This window comes from Protopterus annectens, chromosome 17.part0 (assembly GCF_019279795.1).
Source record: "Protopterus annectens isolate FY-2018-M chromosome 17.part0, PAN1.0, whole genome shotgun sequence".
NCBI classification, from domain to species: domain Eukaryota; kingdom Metazoa; phylum Chordata; order Ceratodontiformes; family Protopteridae; genus Protopterus; species Protopterus annectens.
In genome coordinates this window covers 297625403-297646556 of record NC_056751.1, presented here as the reverse complement: position 1 = coordinate 297646556, position 21154 = coordinate 297625403, and the positions used below count along the sequence as shown (strand labels likewise).

The 21154-nt window shown below is 37.3% G+C and overlaps 1 protein-coding gene across 3 annotated transcripts in view; it reads right to left on the bottom strand.

The window, feature by feature from the left end:
- Positions 1 to 21154, bottom strand: part of ELP4 (elongator acetyltransferase complex subunit 4) — a 2241348-nt gene that overhangs the window by 679456 nt on the left and 1540738 nt on the right. For 2 of the 3 annotated variants that reach the window (XM_044058959.1, XM_044058960.1), the window contains one exon: positions 9066 to 9172. The exons of the other annotated variant lie outside the window; for it this stretch is intronic. In XM_044058959.1, coding sequence (XP_043914894.1) covers positions 9066 to 9172 — 107 coding nt within the window. The remainder of the gene's footprint in view (positions 1 to 9065; positions 9173 to 21154) is intronic. 3 annotated transcript variants of the gene reach the window in all.

Here is a 21154-nt window from a genome sequence, read left to right as displayed (position 1 = left end):
TAACGGCTGCAAATAAATACTATTTTCCTCCTGCCTAAATTATTAAAATTGGATTTGAGGTAAAGAAAGAAAAATTCCAGTTATGGAAACCACAAGTTTGATATTTAGGACCTCTTATCTCAGAAGGCTGTAGGCAGATTTTACCCTCATGTATTACCAATGATACAAACAATACCATAGCATATGACATTAAAATAGCTATGTGCTTTTTTGGGACAGACAGGTTACCTTCGACAATGGATTCCTAATTATGCAGAAGCAGTAAAACCATTATTAAAATTCTTTAAAAAAGATACTCCCGAACCTTTGACCTGGCACGGTCATCATGAGCAAGCTTTTGATCAGTTAAAAACTTTACTTTCAAATCCTTTTGCTCTTGGACTGCCAGATTATTCAAAAAATATGTTTCTTATTCTACTGTAAAATAAATAAAGTGGCAAATGGTGGTTTCCAACCCATTGCTTATTTTAACACAAATCTTGATATTGTAGCAGCAGCCCTCCCCCCACTGCCTTTAAACAGTGACTGTGACAGCTCATTTGGTAAAAATGGCAGCTACCCTTACTCTTGGGCACGAGACCTACATGGCAATTCCGCATTCTGTAAATGTATTGTTACTAAAGACCAAAACACAATATTGATTTGCTGCACAACTGCCTAAATATAACCCATCTTTACAGATCAGATGTTTACACCTTAATCCCACCTCTTTAATTCCTACAGTGGACAAAGGAGAACCTCACTGTTGAGTATTTTTAGTTAATTATGTGCTTCCTCCTAGGTCTAATCTGAAAGATGTGCCATTACCAAATCCCTAATTAATTATTTTTGTTGACAGATCCTAGGCTTGAAGAGAAGACAGCACTTCAGTAACATCCTTTCCAGTGTGTACCCAAGACAGAATTTTCCTGATGGGACTATTAAATGGAAATGTATCAGTTCAAACAGCTGAGCTTAAAGCTATTATTAATGCATGCAAATTAGCAAAAGATAAAACAATGACAATTTTCACAGACTCGCATTATGATTATGGAGTAGTTCACAATTTTGGAACACATGGGAGAAAACAGGGGTATCTAACCTCAGAAGGACAGGCAAAGATGAAAGCCACAATTTATTGTACTTGAAATAAGCACGTAAAACTTATGAAATCACACAGAAACTAGTGAAATAAGCGCTTTCGTTTGGCTATGCCAAACTTCCTCTGACCAAAATACCATCATTTCCTGTAATTTAAATACAATCCAAGATGGCCCATAGTACTTTTTCCATTAGTCAATTCCCCTCCAGTATACAGTTACCAAACAAGTACATTTCAATACATAATTAAAATAATCAATAAGGCATGCATTAAATCTATTTAAAACAAGTAAAGAACTATAATATAACTACTATATAATATAACATGTTCTTTCAATATAAATACTAATCATTATTAAAAAAACACATAGTGTAAGATATATAGTGCATCAAAATACTCCTCTATAATATAAATGTGTATTATATAAAGTTAAAAAACTGTTATGTGATAGAAATAACAATAGTTAATCTTACTACCTTTCAAGGGACTTTAGTCTTAGGACGCTTCCAACAGAAAGTGCCCCATTCAATCCTGGCCAAGAATGTGCATTAAGCCGAATTTGCCATCCTACTTCCATTTTTTCTAAAAAAGCTTGCCAAGCACCCCCCCCCCTTATTTGGTTTTAAAGTATCCAAAATTGTATGTTTGTGTCTTTTGGCTTTTTCCCGGTTAGGGGTCGCCACAGCGGAACTCCGGTCCGCTAATAATTGGCAGTAGAGTTTTACATGCTGGCTTGCCGGGCCTAACGCACAACCTTCCACGAAGGAACACCCATTCACGCATGTCGCCACACAGAAGACACTCTAACTGAGGATCGAACGGGCAACGTCTAACTGTGAGGCAACAACGCTACCGCAGCACCACCACCGCAGTTTATTTAAATGAATGTGAAGGATGTGTATTTACATGTTTGGTGAAGGCATTTGTTTCAGTTTTGTCAGGAATAGCTCGAATATGTTCACCCATCCGGTCTTTTAACTTGCGTTCCGTTTTCCCAGAGTAAAAGTTTGTGCACGCAGAACATATTGTACAATAAACAATTTTTTTCAGTATTGCAATTTAACTTCCCCAAAATTCTGATGAATGGGGCGCTTTCTGTTTTTGTAATAATGATTAGTATTTATATCGAAAGAACATGTTATATATAGTAGTTACATTATAGTTCTTTACTTGTTTTAAATAGATTTAATGCATGTCTTATTGATTATTTATTTTAATTATGTATTAATTGAAATTTACTTGTTTGTTAACTGTATATTGGAGGGGAATTGACTAATGAGAAAGTACTATGGGCCATCTTGGATTGTATTTAAATAACAGGAAATGACTGTATTTTTGTCAGAGGAAGTTTGGCATAGCCAAAATAGCCAAAAAACAATCCACACAGCTGAAAAACTAGCAATATATATCTTAATGCCCCAAAAGCAACACGGGCTTTCATAAAACCTAAAGCTATAGCACACATCCACACAGACACACTAAGGATGTTATAAATCCTTCTAACTTAAACAGGCAATAACAACTTTTTTAAGGACAACTCAGCCCTAAAATTTATTGACTAAGGAAAAAAAAATAGCCTCTAAGTCCAAGCTGTCAAGAAACATCACTGATATATATATATATATATGTATATTTATTTTACATTTGTTGACTGGGCTAGTCTAGCTGGATACATGTCCATTTTCAGTAGATGCCCGGGGAGAAAAGCTCCAAGAAACATACAAAATTAATATAGAAGTTATGACAGATCAATATAATAAAACAGCAATTCTTACAAATATATAAATATATATATATATATATATATATATATATATATATATATATATATATATACATAGACAGATGCCCTGAGGAAAAAAGGCTTAAACAGTGCCTATACCTACAAGTAACACACAAACATAGAGAAGTTATGAAATATGTAAACTACACGAATAGGGAGTTTTAATCTAGGCCTAATAAAAAACAGCCACACAAAGGGAGAAATTCTAAAGTAAAGAAGTACACAAGCAATGAAGATAATTCTCCTCTAGCTATCCAACTAACTAATCTAATGTACTACTAGCTAAATAAACAGACAGGAATGTAAAAATGATTAATAATAATAAATATACTTAAATTTCACTGGCCAGAGCTGGTGAAACGCATGATCTGTTGCAGCAGCAAACAAGATCCTAGGGAAGCACCAGTGCATCATGGGATATGGAGTAGGCCACAAGCTGGTTGAAAACCTCGAGCTTTTGCATTTTGGCCTAGTCAGAGCACACGATCAGCTCCGAACCCATCAGTTAGAATGATGGCGAGACTGAACAACTTCGCATCATACGTTTCAAGTTTTTCTTATTTTTAAAATAGAAATTTGGAATTTCCCCCACTATCTTTTTTATGTTGGTATCACTAATCAGGATGGGCCAATCCTTCTTCACTGTATCTGTTACAAGATTAACATTATTACCAAAAAATAAAAGAATATGTAAATATTCTTTTTCAACTTCTCATATTTGCTCATCTCATTACAGTTATGCGAAAAGTAAGGTTTTGCTACCATATTTCGAACGTTATATATATCAGACAATGGGGTCATAACAGCCTGATCTTTATAACCCCTTTATTTAAACCTTCCATTCAAATCAACCAGACCTGCATCAAATTTGAAATTATCAGGATTTAGCCTCGACATCCTGAGTCCTTGCCCTTTAATATTCTTAAAATTATGACCCGGGTGCATGCTTTTTCTATGCAATAAATTATTTCTATGACATTATTTCCTACAGATAGTTGTACATATACTTCCATTAAGTTTCCTATATACTTTTACATCTAAAAAAGTTAATTTCATCAAAAGAAACATTCATGTCAAATCTAAGAAAGGCTGTACTAACATTCAAATAGTCAACAAATCTGGTTAATTCATTGTGAGTACCTTCCCATAACAAAAATAAATCATCCACAAACCGTCTATAGAAAATAACTTGCTTCCAAGTATTTACCTTTCGGAATTTATCATATTCCCACTTTGCTATTACTAAACTGGCATAGCTATTAGCTGTTGGTGTGCCCATGGCTACACCTTCTTTCTGCAGATATAACTGCTGCTGCTCAAACAGGAATACATTATTTTCTAAAATAATTTCCATTAACAGAGTAAGCAAGTCTATAGAGCTCTGTGGCATTGTACTATATTCCAACAAATACATTGTCAGCATTTACAAACCCTCATTGTTAGGTATCATAGTGAATGATGAATGTATGTCCAGTGTAACAAACCATACATTATCCATATTCTTTGTTTCCAAATGTACAAAATCATACAAATCTTTTTAAAAAATGTTTAGAGTCTCTAAGGACATATGAATTGTTATCCACTACAGGTCTTAGAGGTTTCCCTACATAAATAGATAAGAGTCTCAGTGCACCACCCTCTCCCAGAAACTATAGGCCTAAAGGGTGGTGTTATTGAATTTTTGTGCAATTTTGGAAGTCCTTTTATAACAGTTATGATAAGAGCATCAATAATAAAATACTCACATAAATCTTGGCTATTGTCCCTATGTAACAAACAATCATATAGAACAGTAAATATCCTGCTTAATATCAATTGAATAAAACTCCTATCAATTCTTTTATAAACTTTTTCATCACTCAACATATCAGTCATAGATTTCACATAAAACTGTCCATTACAACCACTGGGCTGCCTTTGTCCACTTGTTTATGACTATGGACTCATCTTTTTCTAGACGTCTTAGTGCTCTCCAATCCTCAACTCTCAAATTTGTTCTTCTTTTACAGTTTTGTTTTCAAAAACCTTTATATTTATCTGCTTCAACTAACTTAAAAAAATAGTCTCCACAACAGGGTGACTCATGAGAAGAAAAGTGCTCGGTTTCTTAAAAGCTCTTAAACTGTTATCACAGTTCATATCATTAAATATTATTTTCAAGGTAACTGACCTAACAAACATTTTAAGATCATCACGTCTGTTACATTCACATCCTGCATTGGTATATACAATTTTATTGCAACACTACAGCATCTCAGAGGATTACTTCAATTTCTAAGGTATAGCAGTCTCAGAATCAGTATGAAGGGGGCACAGGCCCCTTTGCAAAAACAATTAAAAAAATGAAATAGCTTCAGACATCTTTTGAAAAAGAATTTGACTTTTTTTGTGTGTGTTAGGGCTCACATTATCAAGTTTTGCTTTTCCAGTAGGGAGGTTTGGTTATCCTCATCTTAGGAAAACAACATATCCATCCATCCAATCACAAAATGCCCTATGCTACCCACCCTTTCCTTCCTTCACAAGAGGGTACTAGCCTCAGGTGCTTCCACATAAACACTAATTCAAAGTACTCACTGAATACTTTTCCTTGTCTTTCATTTTCTTAACTCTAGTAAAGCTTTCAAGCTTCCTTTCCCCCCTCTGACTTAATTTGTAGAATCACTTACCCCACAACATCTAATCCACTTTGCCAACTTCCTTTCCATTCTAATATTCCCATATTATTATCCTGTTACTTTGTTTACTCACTAATTATCTCTCTTTTTCTTACCATAGTCCTTTTTCTGGTGAACATTCATATCTCCAAAAGTGCAGCACAGACTGTAGCAGGATAACATAATCCAACACCTGAACCACCAGCTGGTACAAAAAAAAAAAAAAAAAACATTTTTGACAAGAACAACAAAATCATGGCACGGCTGCTGACCTTTAATGGATATGTGGCATTTATCTTCCCAACGCATTCACTATGTTCATCAGTACTAGAATAAATGCACTATAACAGCTGTAAAACACAAACTAACAATTACAATCCATATGTGTAAGTTCTCTAGTCATTTCTTCTTTACCACAAGCAGCAAATCCTAACACCTTTATTATCAAATCTAAACACTTCCAACTATCCTATCCTTCATTTTCTTCTTCTCATCAATAACATTATACCTTACTCCAACTCCTCTGTATCCCTCATCTTATTTTTTACGAAGCATGTCAAACCTTTTCTTATATGCAAGATCACACCAAGTCCTCTTTTCCACAACCCAATGCCTCCTGAACAGCAGAAGCTCAGCATCTCCACACTGCATTTCTTTCATTTCATACACAGTTTAGTAATTTCTAGGATATCACCTTCCCTCTCTGCAGACAAAACATGACGCAAATCATTTTTTTATTCTTCAGATATTTGCAAATGATTATCCTTTTACTCCTCCTCAGCTCATCTACTTGTAAACACTCCTTACTCCCTTCCCCTTCCCAAATTTTTACTAACTCCTCCAGGTTTACTGGGGAGAAAGACGACACTCTCTAGCAAGACGAACATTCCCTATCCCCTTATCTCACCCTTGGCTTAAATGGACTTGGCTATAACAAAAAAAACTTTTGTGATACCAGTTATGTAACATTTTCTTGTTTGAAATGTAGTAAAATTCACATTTTTAACAAAACATAATAGGAAACATGAATAAATACTAACCCACACATTGCTATACATTACTAATTTACAATGCCCTTCATCAGCCTATCCACTGCTTTATCCTACACAGGGTTAGAAGGAAGCCAGACCATATCCCAGCAAAAAAAAAAAAGGCATAAGGCAGAAAATCAATCATGGATATGACTTAAGTACACTGCAGGATGCACATTTACTATCATACTGCACAAAACCACCCACTAAATTTAGAGGATGATCAGTTCACCTATAATGATACGGCTTTGCAAATCAGTGGAAATCAGAGCCAAAACCTCACCCTAAACACAGACAGCATATGTACACTTCACCCAGAAGACACCTCAGCCAGGAAACAAGGCCAAGAACTAGACACTGTGAAGGCAGTAGTCCTAAGTGCTGATCGACTGTGCTGCAATCTCAATGCTGTTTTTTTATGTAATGTATCACTGCCCTATGGCTAAAGGAAAAAGTTTTAATAACGGACGATTTTTCTGAAGTGTAACAATGTAGCAGCTAGGGATCCACTCATAATATTTTGTTAACCACTGTTTTCATTCCATTTATCAGATTATCAACAAGCACCAAGTTATTTCAGTTAAGTACTACATTGTTATGCAAAAATCACAAGCACCACAGTGCACATATTTACTGCAGATCTCATTATCAGCACTTCTGATGGCATGTACTGCTGAACCCAGATCACTACCCTATTTAGAATGCAAGCAAAATCCTGACTCTGTGAGACTTGCTTTCCCAATGGAATGTTACTGTTTTATAACATTTCCTTTAATGGCATGGGTTCTTCATTTTGAAAATATACATTACAGACCTAGTTTCTTTTGTCTAAACAAACCTAAACAAATATTTAGTGTCAAGGTTTGGATTGTGCACAACAAAAAAATACAGTTTTTTCAAACGCAAAACTAATTTGACTTTCATATTGTAACAACTAGTGCACAAATAGCAAAACATTTTTTTCTCAAGTGCAACTAATACAGGATCAACATCAATTCACGGAACAGACTTTTTTGTACTGCCCTGCTAGACAGTGGCAGAGAAACTTGGTACATGTCAACATCATCTGTCTTTGCAAGTATAATTAAGGGAATTACACTAAACAAAAACAAAAACAAAGAGTTTAAGGCCCCTTCACACATTTCGTTTTAAGTGGCTTTTAGTGGAGAACATCCCAGTCTAAAACACTTTTGAGTACTTCACTCATGGACTTTAGAATGGACAATCAGCTGTCTGATTAACTATTAACTACACTCAATGGGATTAAATAATTAAGTCCAGAGATGGCCATTAATTAGTAGGACAGCACCTTAATTTGTCACTTGATAGGGAACAGAATGATTCAATGGTTAAGGGGGTTGGTACTGTCTGAAACAGTGAGGACAAGATACTTCAGGTTACCTAATCAAGTGGCCAGCTAAAAAGGCCAGGGGTCAAAGAAGGGCCAGAGTGGTCACTTAAGGGTGAAGTCCCAAACACCAAAGCTATGCCAAGCCAAATTGGCCATCCATAGGTGATGAAGTTAAAAATATGCTAATTTATTGGTAACAATTCTCTCTCATTCTTTCTCTTTCATTTAACAGTTTTAAGCAGTTAAGACAAGTGACCTGCATAGCAGCTTTCATCTGAAAGAAGATTAAACAACATGGTCTGTCAGGGCTGCTTAGCTATTTTATGTCTTTGTTAAAATAAATATATTTATATATAGAACAAAGAACAAAATGCACTGACTGTACGAACAACTATTACTTTTCCAGTGTCCTGCAAATCTTAACATTTTTTATGCTTGGTTAATAAATGTAATAAATACAGTTTATAACTGGTTTGTCTTTACTGACTTCTTAACTTTTGAGCAATTCAAGTGAAAGCTCTGCAATGCAAAAGATACGCAGCCACACAAATGGAATAAAGTTAACATACCAGCAAGGTAACTGATACTATCAAATGCATAGATAATACACGAGATAAGTGATGTGCAGGGAAAATGCATACTAAGAAGGAGATACAGTGCTTAGCCACAAGCATTTTTTTTTTACATTTAAGTATATCTTTAAAAGTCTTTCGACAGCAGTCTACAGGGAACTGCTGACCCACAGCCTCAAATACACTAATACAGATCACGGCACTCGTTAACATTTAACAAGGCACATCCACTAAGTATGAGAAAGAAAACGGCATGTGCAGGTTGAATGATGGAGCCACAGCTTAAAGTCAGTTTTGTAATTAACTGCAAATACTTTACAGTGACTTACTTTCACTTGTTCCATTAAATGGATTTTAAAACAACACACCAATGTTATAAACATCTAACATTTTTATAATACAAGTTTAATAACTACATTTATGTAGTAATGGCAACATTTAAAAATGGTCCTTACACACATTCAAACTACAACCATGAAGACTATGAAACAAACCTACTTATCAGAAAGAGGCAAAAACATTTAACATATCATAAAGGTCTGAAAAAAGATGTGTCCATTTAGAGCAACTACATCAGTCTTATTTCCTACCTCAATAGTAAGCAGCTTCCGCTTTAATTTAAAAGCAAGGTCCTTATTGTCTGGTACATTACAGACTAAACTGTTAAGATGAGGTATCTTGCTTACATGAAGCAACCCTTGGGGGGAAAAAAAAGAAAAGAAAAACGTAAGGGAGGAAAAAATTAGAAAACCTTGTCACCAAGATGAATAAATTAAACAGTCTTGCAGCAGAAATCCATATATTTACTCAGTCAGCCTCTTCATTTTAAACATGAGCTTACTACAAGAAGCAATGAAGCAAACAGTGTGATTATGTTCAAGTAATCAAGCAGAATACGATAAACAAAAATCCATGTGCAAGGAAAACTAATTGCATTTGGGTAAAGAAGTGGAGATGTAAAGAAGGCTCTTAATACTTGTCAAAACTGTAGCCAGTTTGTGTGTTATTTTCCCTTGTATTTACAGTAAGCAAATATGGCTATCACCTTGCATGCTGCCCACGGCACCAATGAGCAATCTTTATTTTATTAAATGCACCAGTAAGCAGACACCAAAACATGACTTCTATGTTGCTGAGAAACACTAAAGCTTTGAAGCAAAAAAAAAGTTTCATTGTCTTGCAGTCTGCTAATGAAACTATACAGCACATTCAGTAAGTAACCTTTTAAAGGCGTCTCCACCAGAAAGTATCAAAAGTACATACACACGACATTCAGACTAGGCCTATTTAATGCTGTTAGCACAGTCAGATTCAGTCCTGGGTATAGTGCAGGTTGTGTGGTCCAACATTTGTATTTCACGCACATTTTCTCTAAGTCTAGTTTTACTCTACGCTTAGTTGTAATGGAACTGGCAGCTCAAAATAATTTGCTTACATTTGCAACTTTATACATGGATAAGCTCTGCACTGTAAATGACATGTATACTCATCATATCAGCTAATCTATTCTATTAGAAGATCCTCTGCAATGCGTAACTATTAGGACTTCTGATATCACTAGCTTATCATATTTCTAAAACCTCTCTAGGTTCTCTGCACAGGATAATGCACTACTCTAACTAGCACACTTCATAATGTTATGCACCAGACAATAAAAGCACGCTCAAGCTCAGACCTGCTACTAGCCAGTTCAAATCCAATGCACTATACGGGAAAAAGAAAATAGAAACAAAAGATTATATATTAACTGACTTGGAGGAAGCACTATTTCCAAATGTTGGAGGAAGCCCACCAGACCAAGATGGTAACAACTACTCCCACTAAAGAGGGTCTTCACACTGATCAACTTATACTGTGAATACATAAATGTTCTATCTGATTCTGAAAGTCTTCTGCAATGAGTAGTTATTGGGAAGAATCCCAAGCCATAAAATATTTAATCATCCTGAAAGACCAAGGGCTCACGAGGAGGAGTCTTGAAGCATTAAAATACTAGAGAAAAGACTGACACCTGCATTCACATTCTAAAAATAATGTCTGGTAAATGTGCAAAGTGACAACTCCATATATGAGGCATAAATATAAACAATGGAGACATTTAGAAAGCATACAACAGAAGCAGCACAATCTCAGGTGGAGTGACTCAGTTACTCACTCACTTGGAAGGTATTCGCTTGCCTCTCCAAGCCCTCTTTGAAACAAGTGGCATGTAAAAACCTCAGAAGACAGTGCATGTCCAAGAAACAAAGGCTTCCTAAAGAAAATATAAAAATAAAGGCACTCATAAAATTCCCATACCACTTTTTGCAGGAAATGTGGTTAATCCCAAGGGTCACTTACACATTATAAAACAGATAAGGGCCTGTAGCTTAGAATGCCTGAGGCAGAAGTGCCACCCTGAAACAAGTGTTCCTTAAATTGAAATTCAGAGCTGCTAAACTAGTTAGATCCAATGGGGAAGAGGAAAGCTGGTCACATGTTCAAGTCCTAAGGAAGCAAAGTGTTCTCCAAAAGCAGTAGAAGATACAGAACTCCTTTAAGGAGCTGCTTAACATTACAGTATTGGAACAGATTTATAAATTCTCAAGGTCATAATGTTCAGAAATGCCACATAACATACACCATAATTGTGGAAAAAGTCTGACCAAAGTCTAAGTGGCTGAGACTAATGAAGATTATTTGGTAAGCAAAGTGACTTGAAGTCACAGGATCTAGATAGAAAAACTCTTTCACTTAGAAGAAAGTCTATTGACTGGAATGATTCTTTGCAGCTTCAATAACCCTAGCGAGCAGAGGGCCTAAAGCAGTAAACAAGCCCTAAGGATAAGGTAAAGATTGTCGCATCAATGGAAACTTCTCTGGCTTATGCTGCAAAAGTTTTCTGTATTGCTAGAGACCAAAGAGCTTGAAAGTACATAATCTTAGCCTTTACAGAACAACACTGATGTGTTTCAGACTTTGTCTGAATTTTGGAAAAATGTATGGAATCAGAAGGAATGGCACACACTAATCAACCCTTCCCCAACAGACAGAACATATCTACCATCAGCTCACCTTCGCAATGTGAACAAAGCTGAAAAGTGGAAAAATTGAGTGGTCTCAGGTGGCAAAAACAATGTGCTGTTCCATGTTCTGAAGACCATGGCCAAACAAGATTTCCTTAACTGCAGCTCCAGCAGATGAGAGAAACAGTGACCAAGGAAGACCTGCTGTGTATTTAGTTTCCAAGGAATGCAAATGGCTGTCAGACTGATGCCCCAGGTGAAGTCCAACTGTCACATATACAAAGCCTCTCTATCAAAGGTCTAAAGTTATGTACTACCCTGTATATCTGATTAAAGCAGGAGGGGATCTGATCTCGTATCCCCCTACCAAAACTTTTAAGATGAAAAACACTAACTTTAACTTCAGCTAGTTTATGTGCAGCCTGCCGTCCTTGGAACTCCACATTCAAAAACCAAGGAAAAAGCTTGGTGAGCTCACCAACCTTCTAACGAACAGTCTTTCAACAGGACCAGTGACACGTTCAACTATAGGAATAAAAGGCCCAAAATAAGACTGTTGGAGAAACTGTCTACCACTTTACAGTCTAGAAAAAGGTTTGATGCCACCTGTACATGAAAAAAAAGCCTGCAAAAACTGTAGCCAACAAAACCTCTAAGGTATCCAACAAAATGCCTGCTGGGATACTCCAAACTGCAACTCACCAAAGTTGTATTAGATATGCCAGCCTGACGAGTACTCTATGTAAGATCATGGACACTCTCAGAGTAGAACTTATCCAGAAAGACATGGCGAACATTGCTCTACTACCAATGGAAAACTGCCTTAGAATCTTGAGGATTTCTTTAAAGAGGTAACAGCAACATCTGATGAAGTTCTGACAGCTCATTACTGCTTACTTTGACCAAGCTAAATCCTTTGACACTAATCCACACAAGGAAACTTAAAAGCATTACATTTCAGTCCACAGATAATTCAATGGGTTAAAGAACAGGACAAAACATATAAGAGTGAAGAGGTCACCCATCTACCTCAAAACGGTTTACCTATTGAGCTTCACAGGGCTCTTCTACTATGAAACTTCTTTCTGAACTCTTCTTGGTTATAAATGGGCTATGAATAGCCAAATATGCTGACTACTACAAAATGGGTAAAAGAAAAAATAAACAATTCTGACACTTCAGCATGGTCTATTGAAACTATATAACTGGTGTAACAGTTACATACACATCTTTAATGTTAGCAAATGAAGAATCATCACATTTTGCAAAAAGTACACAAATTATGATTATCAAATAAATACTCAGATCATAAAAAAATGACATCATCATTGAAGACCCACAGGCAATGGTAGATACTTAAATTCTGAGCAACATGTATCCATTTAAGTCAGAAAAACAATGTAACCCATTCAGATAGGTACATACTAGGCTAAAGACCATCAGGGCCTTTGTAAGCCTAGCCATGCAACCCAACCCAATTGTGTCCCTGTGTATCAAGGGCATTTATTAGGAGGGGGTATGTTAGGAAGTTTCTAGACATTATGTGGGGGTGGTGTATGTTAATTTGGGCATTACTGCATGCCTCTGTCTATCATAAACATGGGGTTAATTAACTACTAGGCTAGCTGCCCTTGTTGGCCATTTTAAGCCTAGCCAACTTCCCTCATAAGTTAGAATCCAGCCTTGTACCTTGCGTCTGACGTAAACACCTTGAACATTATGCCAAGTCCCAACCCCATATCTCTAATACAGCTGCAGGATCTCTGGTTATTTTTCTTTGTATAGGCTCCTTAAGTTTGGTCTTTTCTGGATATAAAATGAATGAAAAATAAAACAAAAGTTAACACTGCAAATTACATATCTACACAATAATTGGTTCAGTACTATCCATATCCATAGGGATAAGATATGATGAAATTTTTACGAATATAGATTAATAAAGCCTCTGCCACAGCACCCAAAGATATGTGGGAGGAGACTAAATACAAAAACTCAGAAAAATAAAGCCTGTCTATAGACAGGGACAGTAAGATACAAACAATAAAAATGTTTGTAGTCCCTTTAGTTACACATGGGTCAGGCATATTTTTTGCCAATCACATGAGAATTTATGGGAAATAAGAGAGAGCTGATGGAAAGAGGGCAAGAGCTAAATGGAACAAGCTGATCCCTCCAAAAAGAATATGGTGGCCCAGGATCACCTGACCTAAAGGGATATTTCAGAGCCACACAGTTAAAGCTCATTATATAATACACAAGCAGAAGGCCACAACTCAGAATGGAAAGGGATGGTGATGAAGCAGGCAGAAGTTCAAGAAATCTAGAATGGGATTTTGGATGCAGATCTTTGACCATACAGAATATAAAGTAATACAATCTGGGCCAAATGGAGATCCTCCAAAAACCCATCAGACCACCTTTACTTTAAACAACTAAGAAATGCCACCAAAAAAGAAATTCTGCTCGATAAAAAAAACTATTATCTTCACCTACAACAAACCCACCAACAAAAACCACAAAAGTTTTGGTCAGGCATTAACAAGCTACTTCAGCCAGGGCACTCAAACTCCTGCCCCATCAGGTATCTCCCATAATAACCCTAAGCAAATTGCTGATGCCTTTAACAACTACTTCATTGAAACCATTCAAACTCTAGCTAAAACATTACCACCTGTTAGCACTAACCCATTAATCACCACAAACAGCCCAGTTCCCTCCTTTCATATACAACCCATACCTACATCCCTTGTCTGCACCCTCCTTCAAAAACTCAAACCATGCACCCCTTCAGCTGTCTACCAGCTGAATACCTGCAAATAGCAGGTAAAGCCATTGCCTATCCCATTGCCATCCTTATAAATAGAACAATTACAGAAAGCACAATCCTTTCCATCTGGAAAGTCTCCCATATCATCCCTCTACATAAGGGTGGTACTTGTACTGAGATTTCTAGGTTATTACAAGGTGATCTCTGCCCAACCTAAACGCAGTGCCTAATCTGCATCTATTTTAAAGCCTATAGCTGGAATGTACCACTGGGGGTGGGGTGAACACCATCTCAGGAACCTAATGCAAAAAATAAATACTGGTTAAAGAAAAATGTGACAGATCTATTATATTACTCCACACCCCTCTACTTAAATCTACTAACTCCATGGTTGCACTACATACACACACACCAGAAAAGGGCATTGAGATAAAGAATGACCTACTTAAGCACACCCACGAAGAGGAAAAGCCTAAATGGGTACTTCCCAGTGCAGACACACAATCTAAGTCTGATGACTTAGCCGCAGTATCAACAAACTCAGTATTACATCAGACTATATAAAAGCCCAATGAAGAGGCAGTTCTAAGGATCATTTACAGTACCTGACTGATTCAGGGAGAAATTTCAGTTTCAGAGTTCAATATGCAAAGAAGAAGTGGAAACGGGACAGGTGAGATGGCAGAAAAGAGAGACCAAAGCCCAAAAGTGGCACAGCAGAAAATCCTCAGCTTGTCCAAAGTTCTGGAATGCTTATCAGCTGCAAGATCTAAAGGTACTGTGTTCTCAGGGACCTTCTCTAGAAAGAAGAGATTAAAAAGGCATCTGCCAAAGGATGTCTAGTCAGGATGGCATCCCTCCTCTGTCAGGGCTTTACAGAAGACAACCACCACGTTAGAAATAGAACACACATCTGGTCAGAGTCAAATGTTGAGAGCATCAGAAAAGAAGTTAGAAATACAGGGACTTGGTCTAACCTAGTAATACAGCATGCAGCATTAGTGTACACTGTCATGAGCTGCATGCAACCTTAAGCATGGGAACTAGAGTGGGTATAAAAAGTGATGAAGTAGGGGTACTACAAAATGAAATCACAACAGTTACTCATGCAAATGGGCCTTCACAATCACCTTCTTTCCTTCGTTGTTAAAACAAAGAAAAAGGGTAAGCACTTAAGTATATAACAGAAATATTTCATATGTCCACAGAGGTATAAAATACTTCATTTTACAATAACTATGAGCAAAAACTGATAAAACATTTGCAGGGATGATCAGAATGAAAGAAAAATCATATGCAAGGCCATGCTTAGCACACAAAAGATATTCAAAACATTTTAAAAAACCTTATTTCATTAGACACTCCACTGAAAAATGCAAGTATAGCATAGAAACTAGCAGGTGCTAGACTTCATGGAGATCAGCTGAACAATATTAGCCAAAGAAAGACATACTGCAAGTTTTGATCCCTGACATTCCCAAGTAGTGCACTAGAGGTACACGTTCTAATATAAAAGAGTGGCCTGTACGTCAGAAAGAGGCAGCATATAAATCAGTTCTACTGCTTGCAAAAGAAAAGCAGCAGTGGAGGCGACGGGATTCATTACAACCAAAAAAGTCTTGAAGCATTCATTATTATACACTGCAGACTCAGAGGAATATACAAATGTCTGTCAGACACCTAATTCAGGAGCAGTCTATTTTTCATTCTTGGCCACATATTGCCTTGTAACTTCGCATTTGTATTATATTATGGTCAAGCCCTCTATACCTTCCATGCAGGAAGCTTCACTGCATGCACTCCCTTGCTTAATACAATTACTTCTGAGACTGCAAAACTTCAGGGTACAAGTTTCCAAAATTATCAGTGCTAGTTGCAATGCAAACAGCATCACAGTAACAGCTTTTTTATTGAAAGTTAGAGTTTGTGAAACATGGTTAAAGAACAGAGATTGGAAAACAGTTTTGTTAAGATATCAATGTTTTTCTTAACAGACATTTCTAACAAAAAAATGATAGAAATTAAAGAGGTGCTACAAAAGGGATTAAATATTATCAAACCAGTGAATATTATGTCTATAACATCAACACGTTTAGATTGTGTAAATGTGAAAATGAAAACAACCCTGGAAGAGATTATGATTGGTAGAGTACAGACCACCAAAGTAAAGTGGGGTTGACCTATAGGAATTCATACATTTCCTACATTAAACACAGGAAAGAAAAAAAATAAGAAAAACCTGGGAACTTAAATTTACCAAAGACAGACTGCAATAATATGACTATACACCATTAGCAATGAAAATGCTTAAATGCATCTGCAGAAACAATTGCTGCAGACTGTAAACAAACCTATCAGGCAACAAAACATACTGGGTAGTGTTTGTGTTCCAACCGAGAGGGCTATTATTTTATGTCAAGTTTTACCATATTTGATGTGCAGTGATCATGGGGTTATAAAGGCTAAACTACTGCTAAATAATTCTGCCAAAAAGAAATTTAAACCAATACACAAAAGGCTATTAATGTACATGGAAGCAAAACAGTCACTATATTAAACTAATTACAGTGATGCATTCAGTGGATAGAAGCAGAAGGACTGTAGCAAGTTTTGAAAGGGAAAGTGAATACAGATTAATAATAAAATGTTTAACATAAAGGTCTAGTCATACTTAAGATGGATAACTGTATGGCGTACAAACAGGACAAGGCAAATATACAGAAATTAGACAGGTAAAATTTTAGGTTACACGCAGGGAGTCCCCTGCAAGGCCCTGTCTTGGGCCCATACTTGTTTAAGTTGTGTCTTTATGATTTATCTTTTTCACCTGAACAGTTTTACAGCCTCTGTGCAGATACCTTGAAATTGGGAAATATGACTACATTTGTTATGGATAGGGCTTGTCTACAAAATAACTTGACTACGTTGACTAGTTGGTCACAGAATAACACACTGATTACATGCATGAAAAGCTAAGCAAATAAGATATGGGTGGTATAGACTGAAAGCTAACTATTTAATGCAGCAGAGAGTGACTGAAACTGTGGATTAGTCTAAGGACCTAAAAACATCATCAGATCAAACTAAGATTTTCTGACCATATCAACCAGGTGGTTAATGATAGGTATAAAATTATAAACCACATGAAAAGATTTATAAAGTCTTGGAAATAAAAAAATAATGAAACCTTAATATTAGACCTAAACCTTATAAGTAAACCAGCATGAGTAAAACTGGCAAAAGTACAGTGGAAATGTACCAAATGCACACACACACACACACATATATATATATATATATATATATATAATATAAATATATATAGATACACACACACAAATGTTTAAGTTATTATGAACATTTTTAAATATCTGAATTTTTTGTGTCTTGAACAGATATTTAAGAGGAGAACTCATTCAGGTATACAGGGCATTTAGAGACAACTATCACTGGGATTGCTTAGGTTATCAAACAGTAGTAGAGAAGCAGTTGACAACCTGTGTAGAAAATTATACAGGAATAAAAGATGTAGTAATTGGTTCCCTGAGACGGTATCAGGTGCCTGGAAAAGATTACCAAATTATACTAAGACAAGAACTAGTTTAGATACTTTAAGAACAACTTGGGCACTTACTATGAGAATTTATGTTCTGATATAATGGCAGGGGAGAATGCCATTATTGCTAGAAAATGAAATATACTTATGTATGTATTCATGCAACAATCAGGTTTGGTTCAAACAGGATCCAACAAAACACAGAAATGCAATATTATGTGTGCATATATAATGTGCAATCTTCAATGTCCTGCTGGTTTGAATTGTACAAAAGGATCAATGCTGTAGTACCACAGTAAATTTTCCATTGATCTCACATGCTGTGTGTGTGTGTGTGTGTGCATACGTAAATAAACTACACACCATATATGTGTGTGTATACACGTAAATAAATAAAATGCACACGATGTGTGTGTGTGTGTGTGTGTGTCTATATATATATATATATATACATACATATACATATATATATATATATATATATATATATATATATATATATACATACATATACACATCATTAAGATTTTTCTTGAAGAGTGCTAATGAGGAGCTCTGTTTGACATAGATAGGTAGTCTGTTTCAGACTATGGGAAGTCTCTGGGACAGGAATCTATCCCTCCAGCATGTTCTGTTTATTGTGGTGACAAGGTTTAGGTCCCTAGAGCGTGTAGCTCGGAGGGACTGGGATTTCTTTAAGTGGAGCATGTCCAACAGCTCTGGGTTTGACATAGCTTTGTATGTTAGGCAGAGATCACCCCTGAGTACGCGATATGCGATGGAGTAAAGCTATAGTTTTTTGAGACGGTCTGCGTAGGGCATCTGTTTGAGGCCAGTAATCCTCTTTGTGAGGTATTTCTGTGGTCTTTCCAGTAGTTGTAGATGTCTTGTGAGGTACATACCAAAAGGGGCGTTGTACTCTATAATGGGTCTAATGAGTGATGAGTAGAGGGGAACAATGACCTTTTTTTCTGGATGAGAATCCTTTTGTGATGAGATGAGCCACGTAGAAGGATTTCCTGACCACTGTGGCGATGTGATTATCAAAGGAGAGACTACTGTCCACCTGTGTCACATTTTCGGCATTAAGTAGACTACCAGCTATGTGGTAGTTCATGGGTACAGCGTTTTTACCAAAGGGGATGACAATACACTTTTTGGCACTGAGCTTCAGGCCATGGCTTTGACACCAGGTATCTGTCTCAGTGAGGTCCTTTTGTAGTTTGTCCACATCGTTAGGAATTTCGATTATGGCTCCCAGTTTGCAGTCATCTGCAAACTTTGTTAGTCAAAGACCTTCTGTGTTAGCCTGCACTTCAGAGAGGTAGATACCAAACAGGAGAGGACCCAGGACTGAACCCTGTGGCACTCCACTTGTCACTGGTCTGAAGTCGGATTTGGAATCCGCTACTTTCACAGTGTGAGTTCTGTCCGTGAGCCAGTTGGCAACTCATCTTGTGACATAGGGATTTATACCTAGTTTAGTGAGCTTATCTACAATTTCAGAGTGGGCGATGGTGTCGAAAGCCTTGGCGAGATATAGATAAGCTGTGTGAACCATTTTACCCTCATCTATGGCTTTGGTGACTGCTTCAAAGAAGTCAATCAGGTTTAGGAGACATGATCTGCCTTTTACAAATCCAAACTGGGTAGGGCCCAGAGTTTGGAGATTACCAATGTCTTTGTTTATGAGTTCCACGATGATACGTTCCATGGCCTTGCAGACCAGGCTCGTCAAGCTAATGGGGCGGTAGTTCCCAGGGTCCGTCATGGCTCCCACTTTGTGGAGTGGGATAACTGTCACAGTGCGCCATTCAGTGGGTACAAAGCCTGAAGTGAGGCTATGATTGAACATGGTACTTACGTAGGGTGCCAGATCATTCTGTAGTTCGTCTAGAACGCAGCCTGGGATATTGTCAGGTCCCATGGATGCTGTGTTCTTGGCTTTGGAGAGTGCGTTTTTTTACCAATGCAGCCGTGATTATAGGAACTTTGCATTCTTCCGGTATAGAGATGGGCCCTCTAGGGGGTGAAGTTAGCACTGAACCTATCTGCTAGGATGCTGGCAATATCAGTTGGTTCTGTATATTTAGTGCCATTGTGCTGTAACTCAGAGCAGATCTGAGTGTTCTCATTGAGATTCTTGACATAGCTATAGAATGCTTTGTGGTTGTCTTTAGAGTAAGTGGCAATTTTGTTTTCGTAACTAGCTTTGGAGGATTTTATGAGGGATCTCAGCTTCTTACTGAGGTTGACCAGGGAGTTCCTCCAGTAATGGGATTTTACTCTTTTTTGCATCAGTTTCTTTCTTCTGTTATAGAGTTTGTTTATGGCAGAGGACCAACAGATTGGCTTCCTTTTTTTGAAAGATAACATCTTGGTTCTATTAGGGATAGCATGATCCATGAACTCGTGTAAGTGCTTATAAAGTGCATTTGTGTAGGATTCAGCAGTTATACCTCTATTGTCCGTCTGCATAGGTGTCATGAAGTTTGCCACTTCTGTCTTAAGAAGTGTGAAGTTGGCTTTGGAGAAGTTTTTTATGATGGTTTCCCTAATTGGGGGTGGGGGTGGGATGTGGATGTGTAGGCTGATTAGCTTGCGGATGGATCTGACCAATGAGGAATTGACCTCTGGTGTGGAACACCGGTTTCCCATGTTGGTAATGACCAGGTCTAGGATATTGCTGCCCCTGGTGGGGATGTGAATAAGTTGATCCAAGGCGTTGTAATTTATGAATTCTAGAAAACGTTGAGCAAAAGAGTTGGTACATGAGTAGTTTTCCAAGTTAATGGTGGGGTAGTTGAAATCCTCCATTATTAGGGTGTTGGGTTGTACCCTAATACTTTCCAGTGTATCAAGAAATGAGGAGTGGGAATCCTGGGGCATGGTGGGGGGTCTGTAGCAAGCTACGATTTAGATTGCGGTCTTGCCCAGAGTTAGTTGCACTTGGATAATCTTGGATGCATTATGCTGTGCAACTAGCCTGGAGGTGTGGATATCCTTAATGAATATGGACACGCCTCCACCTTTAGTGCTTCGTTCTGGGTTAGGTGGCCAAAAGGTGTGGTATGAATTGCAGCCTGGTTATGCAGGGGTGCTATCTGGAGCTTTGAACCAGGTCTCTGTCACTGCACAGATGTCAATGTTCTCCATTTTAAGGAGTGCCTCGAGTGAGTGCATGTTGAGGTTTAGACTTCTAGCATTGAGTAGCATTACCCCCAGATTTTGCTTGCTTGTACCTGTTATATAGTGGTGAATGTGTCATTTGAACCTTGCCTAAAAAAGGCACTATAGGGGTGGCAAGAGCCTTAGCCAGTTAAACCGGGGGGGGAATCCGGAAAAGGGTTT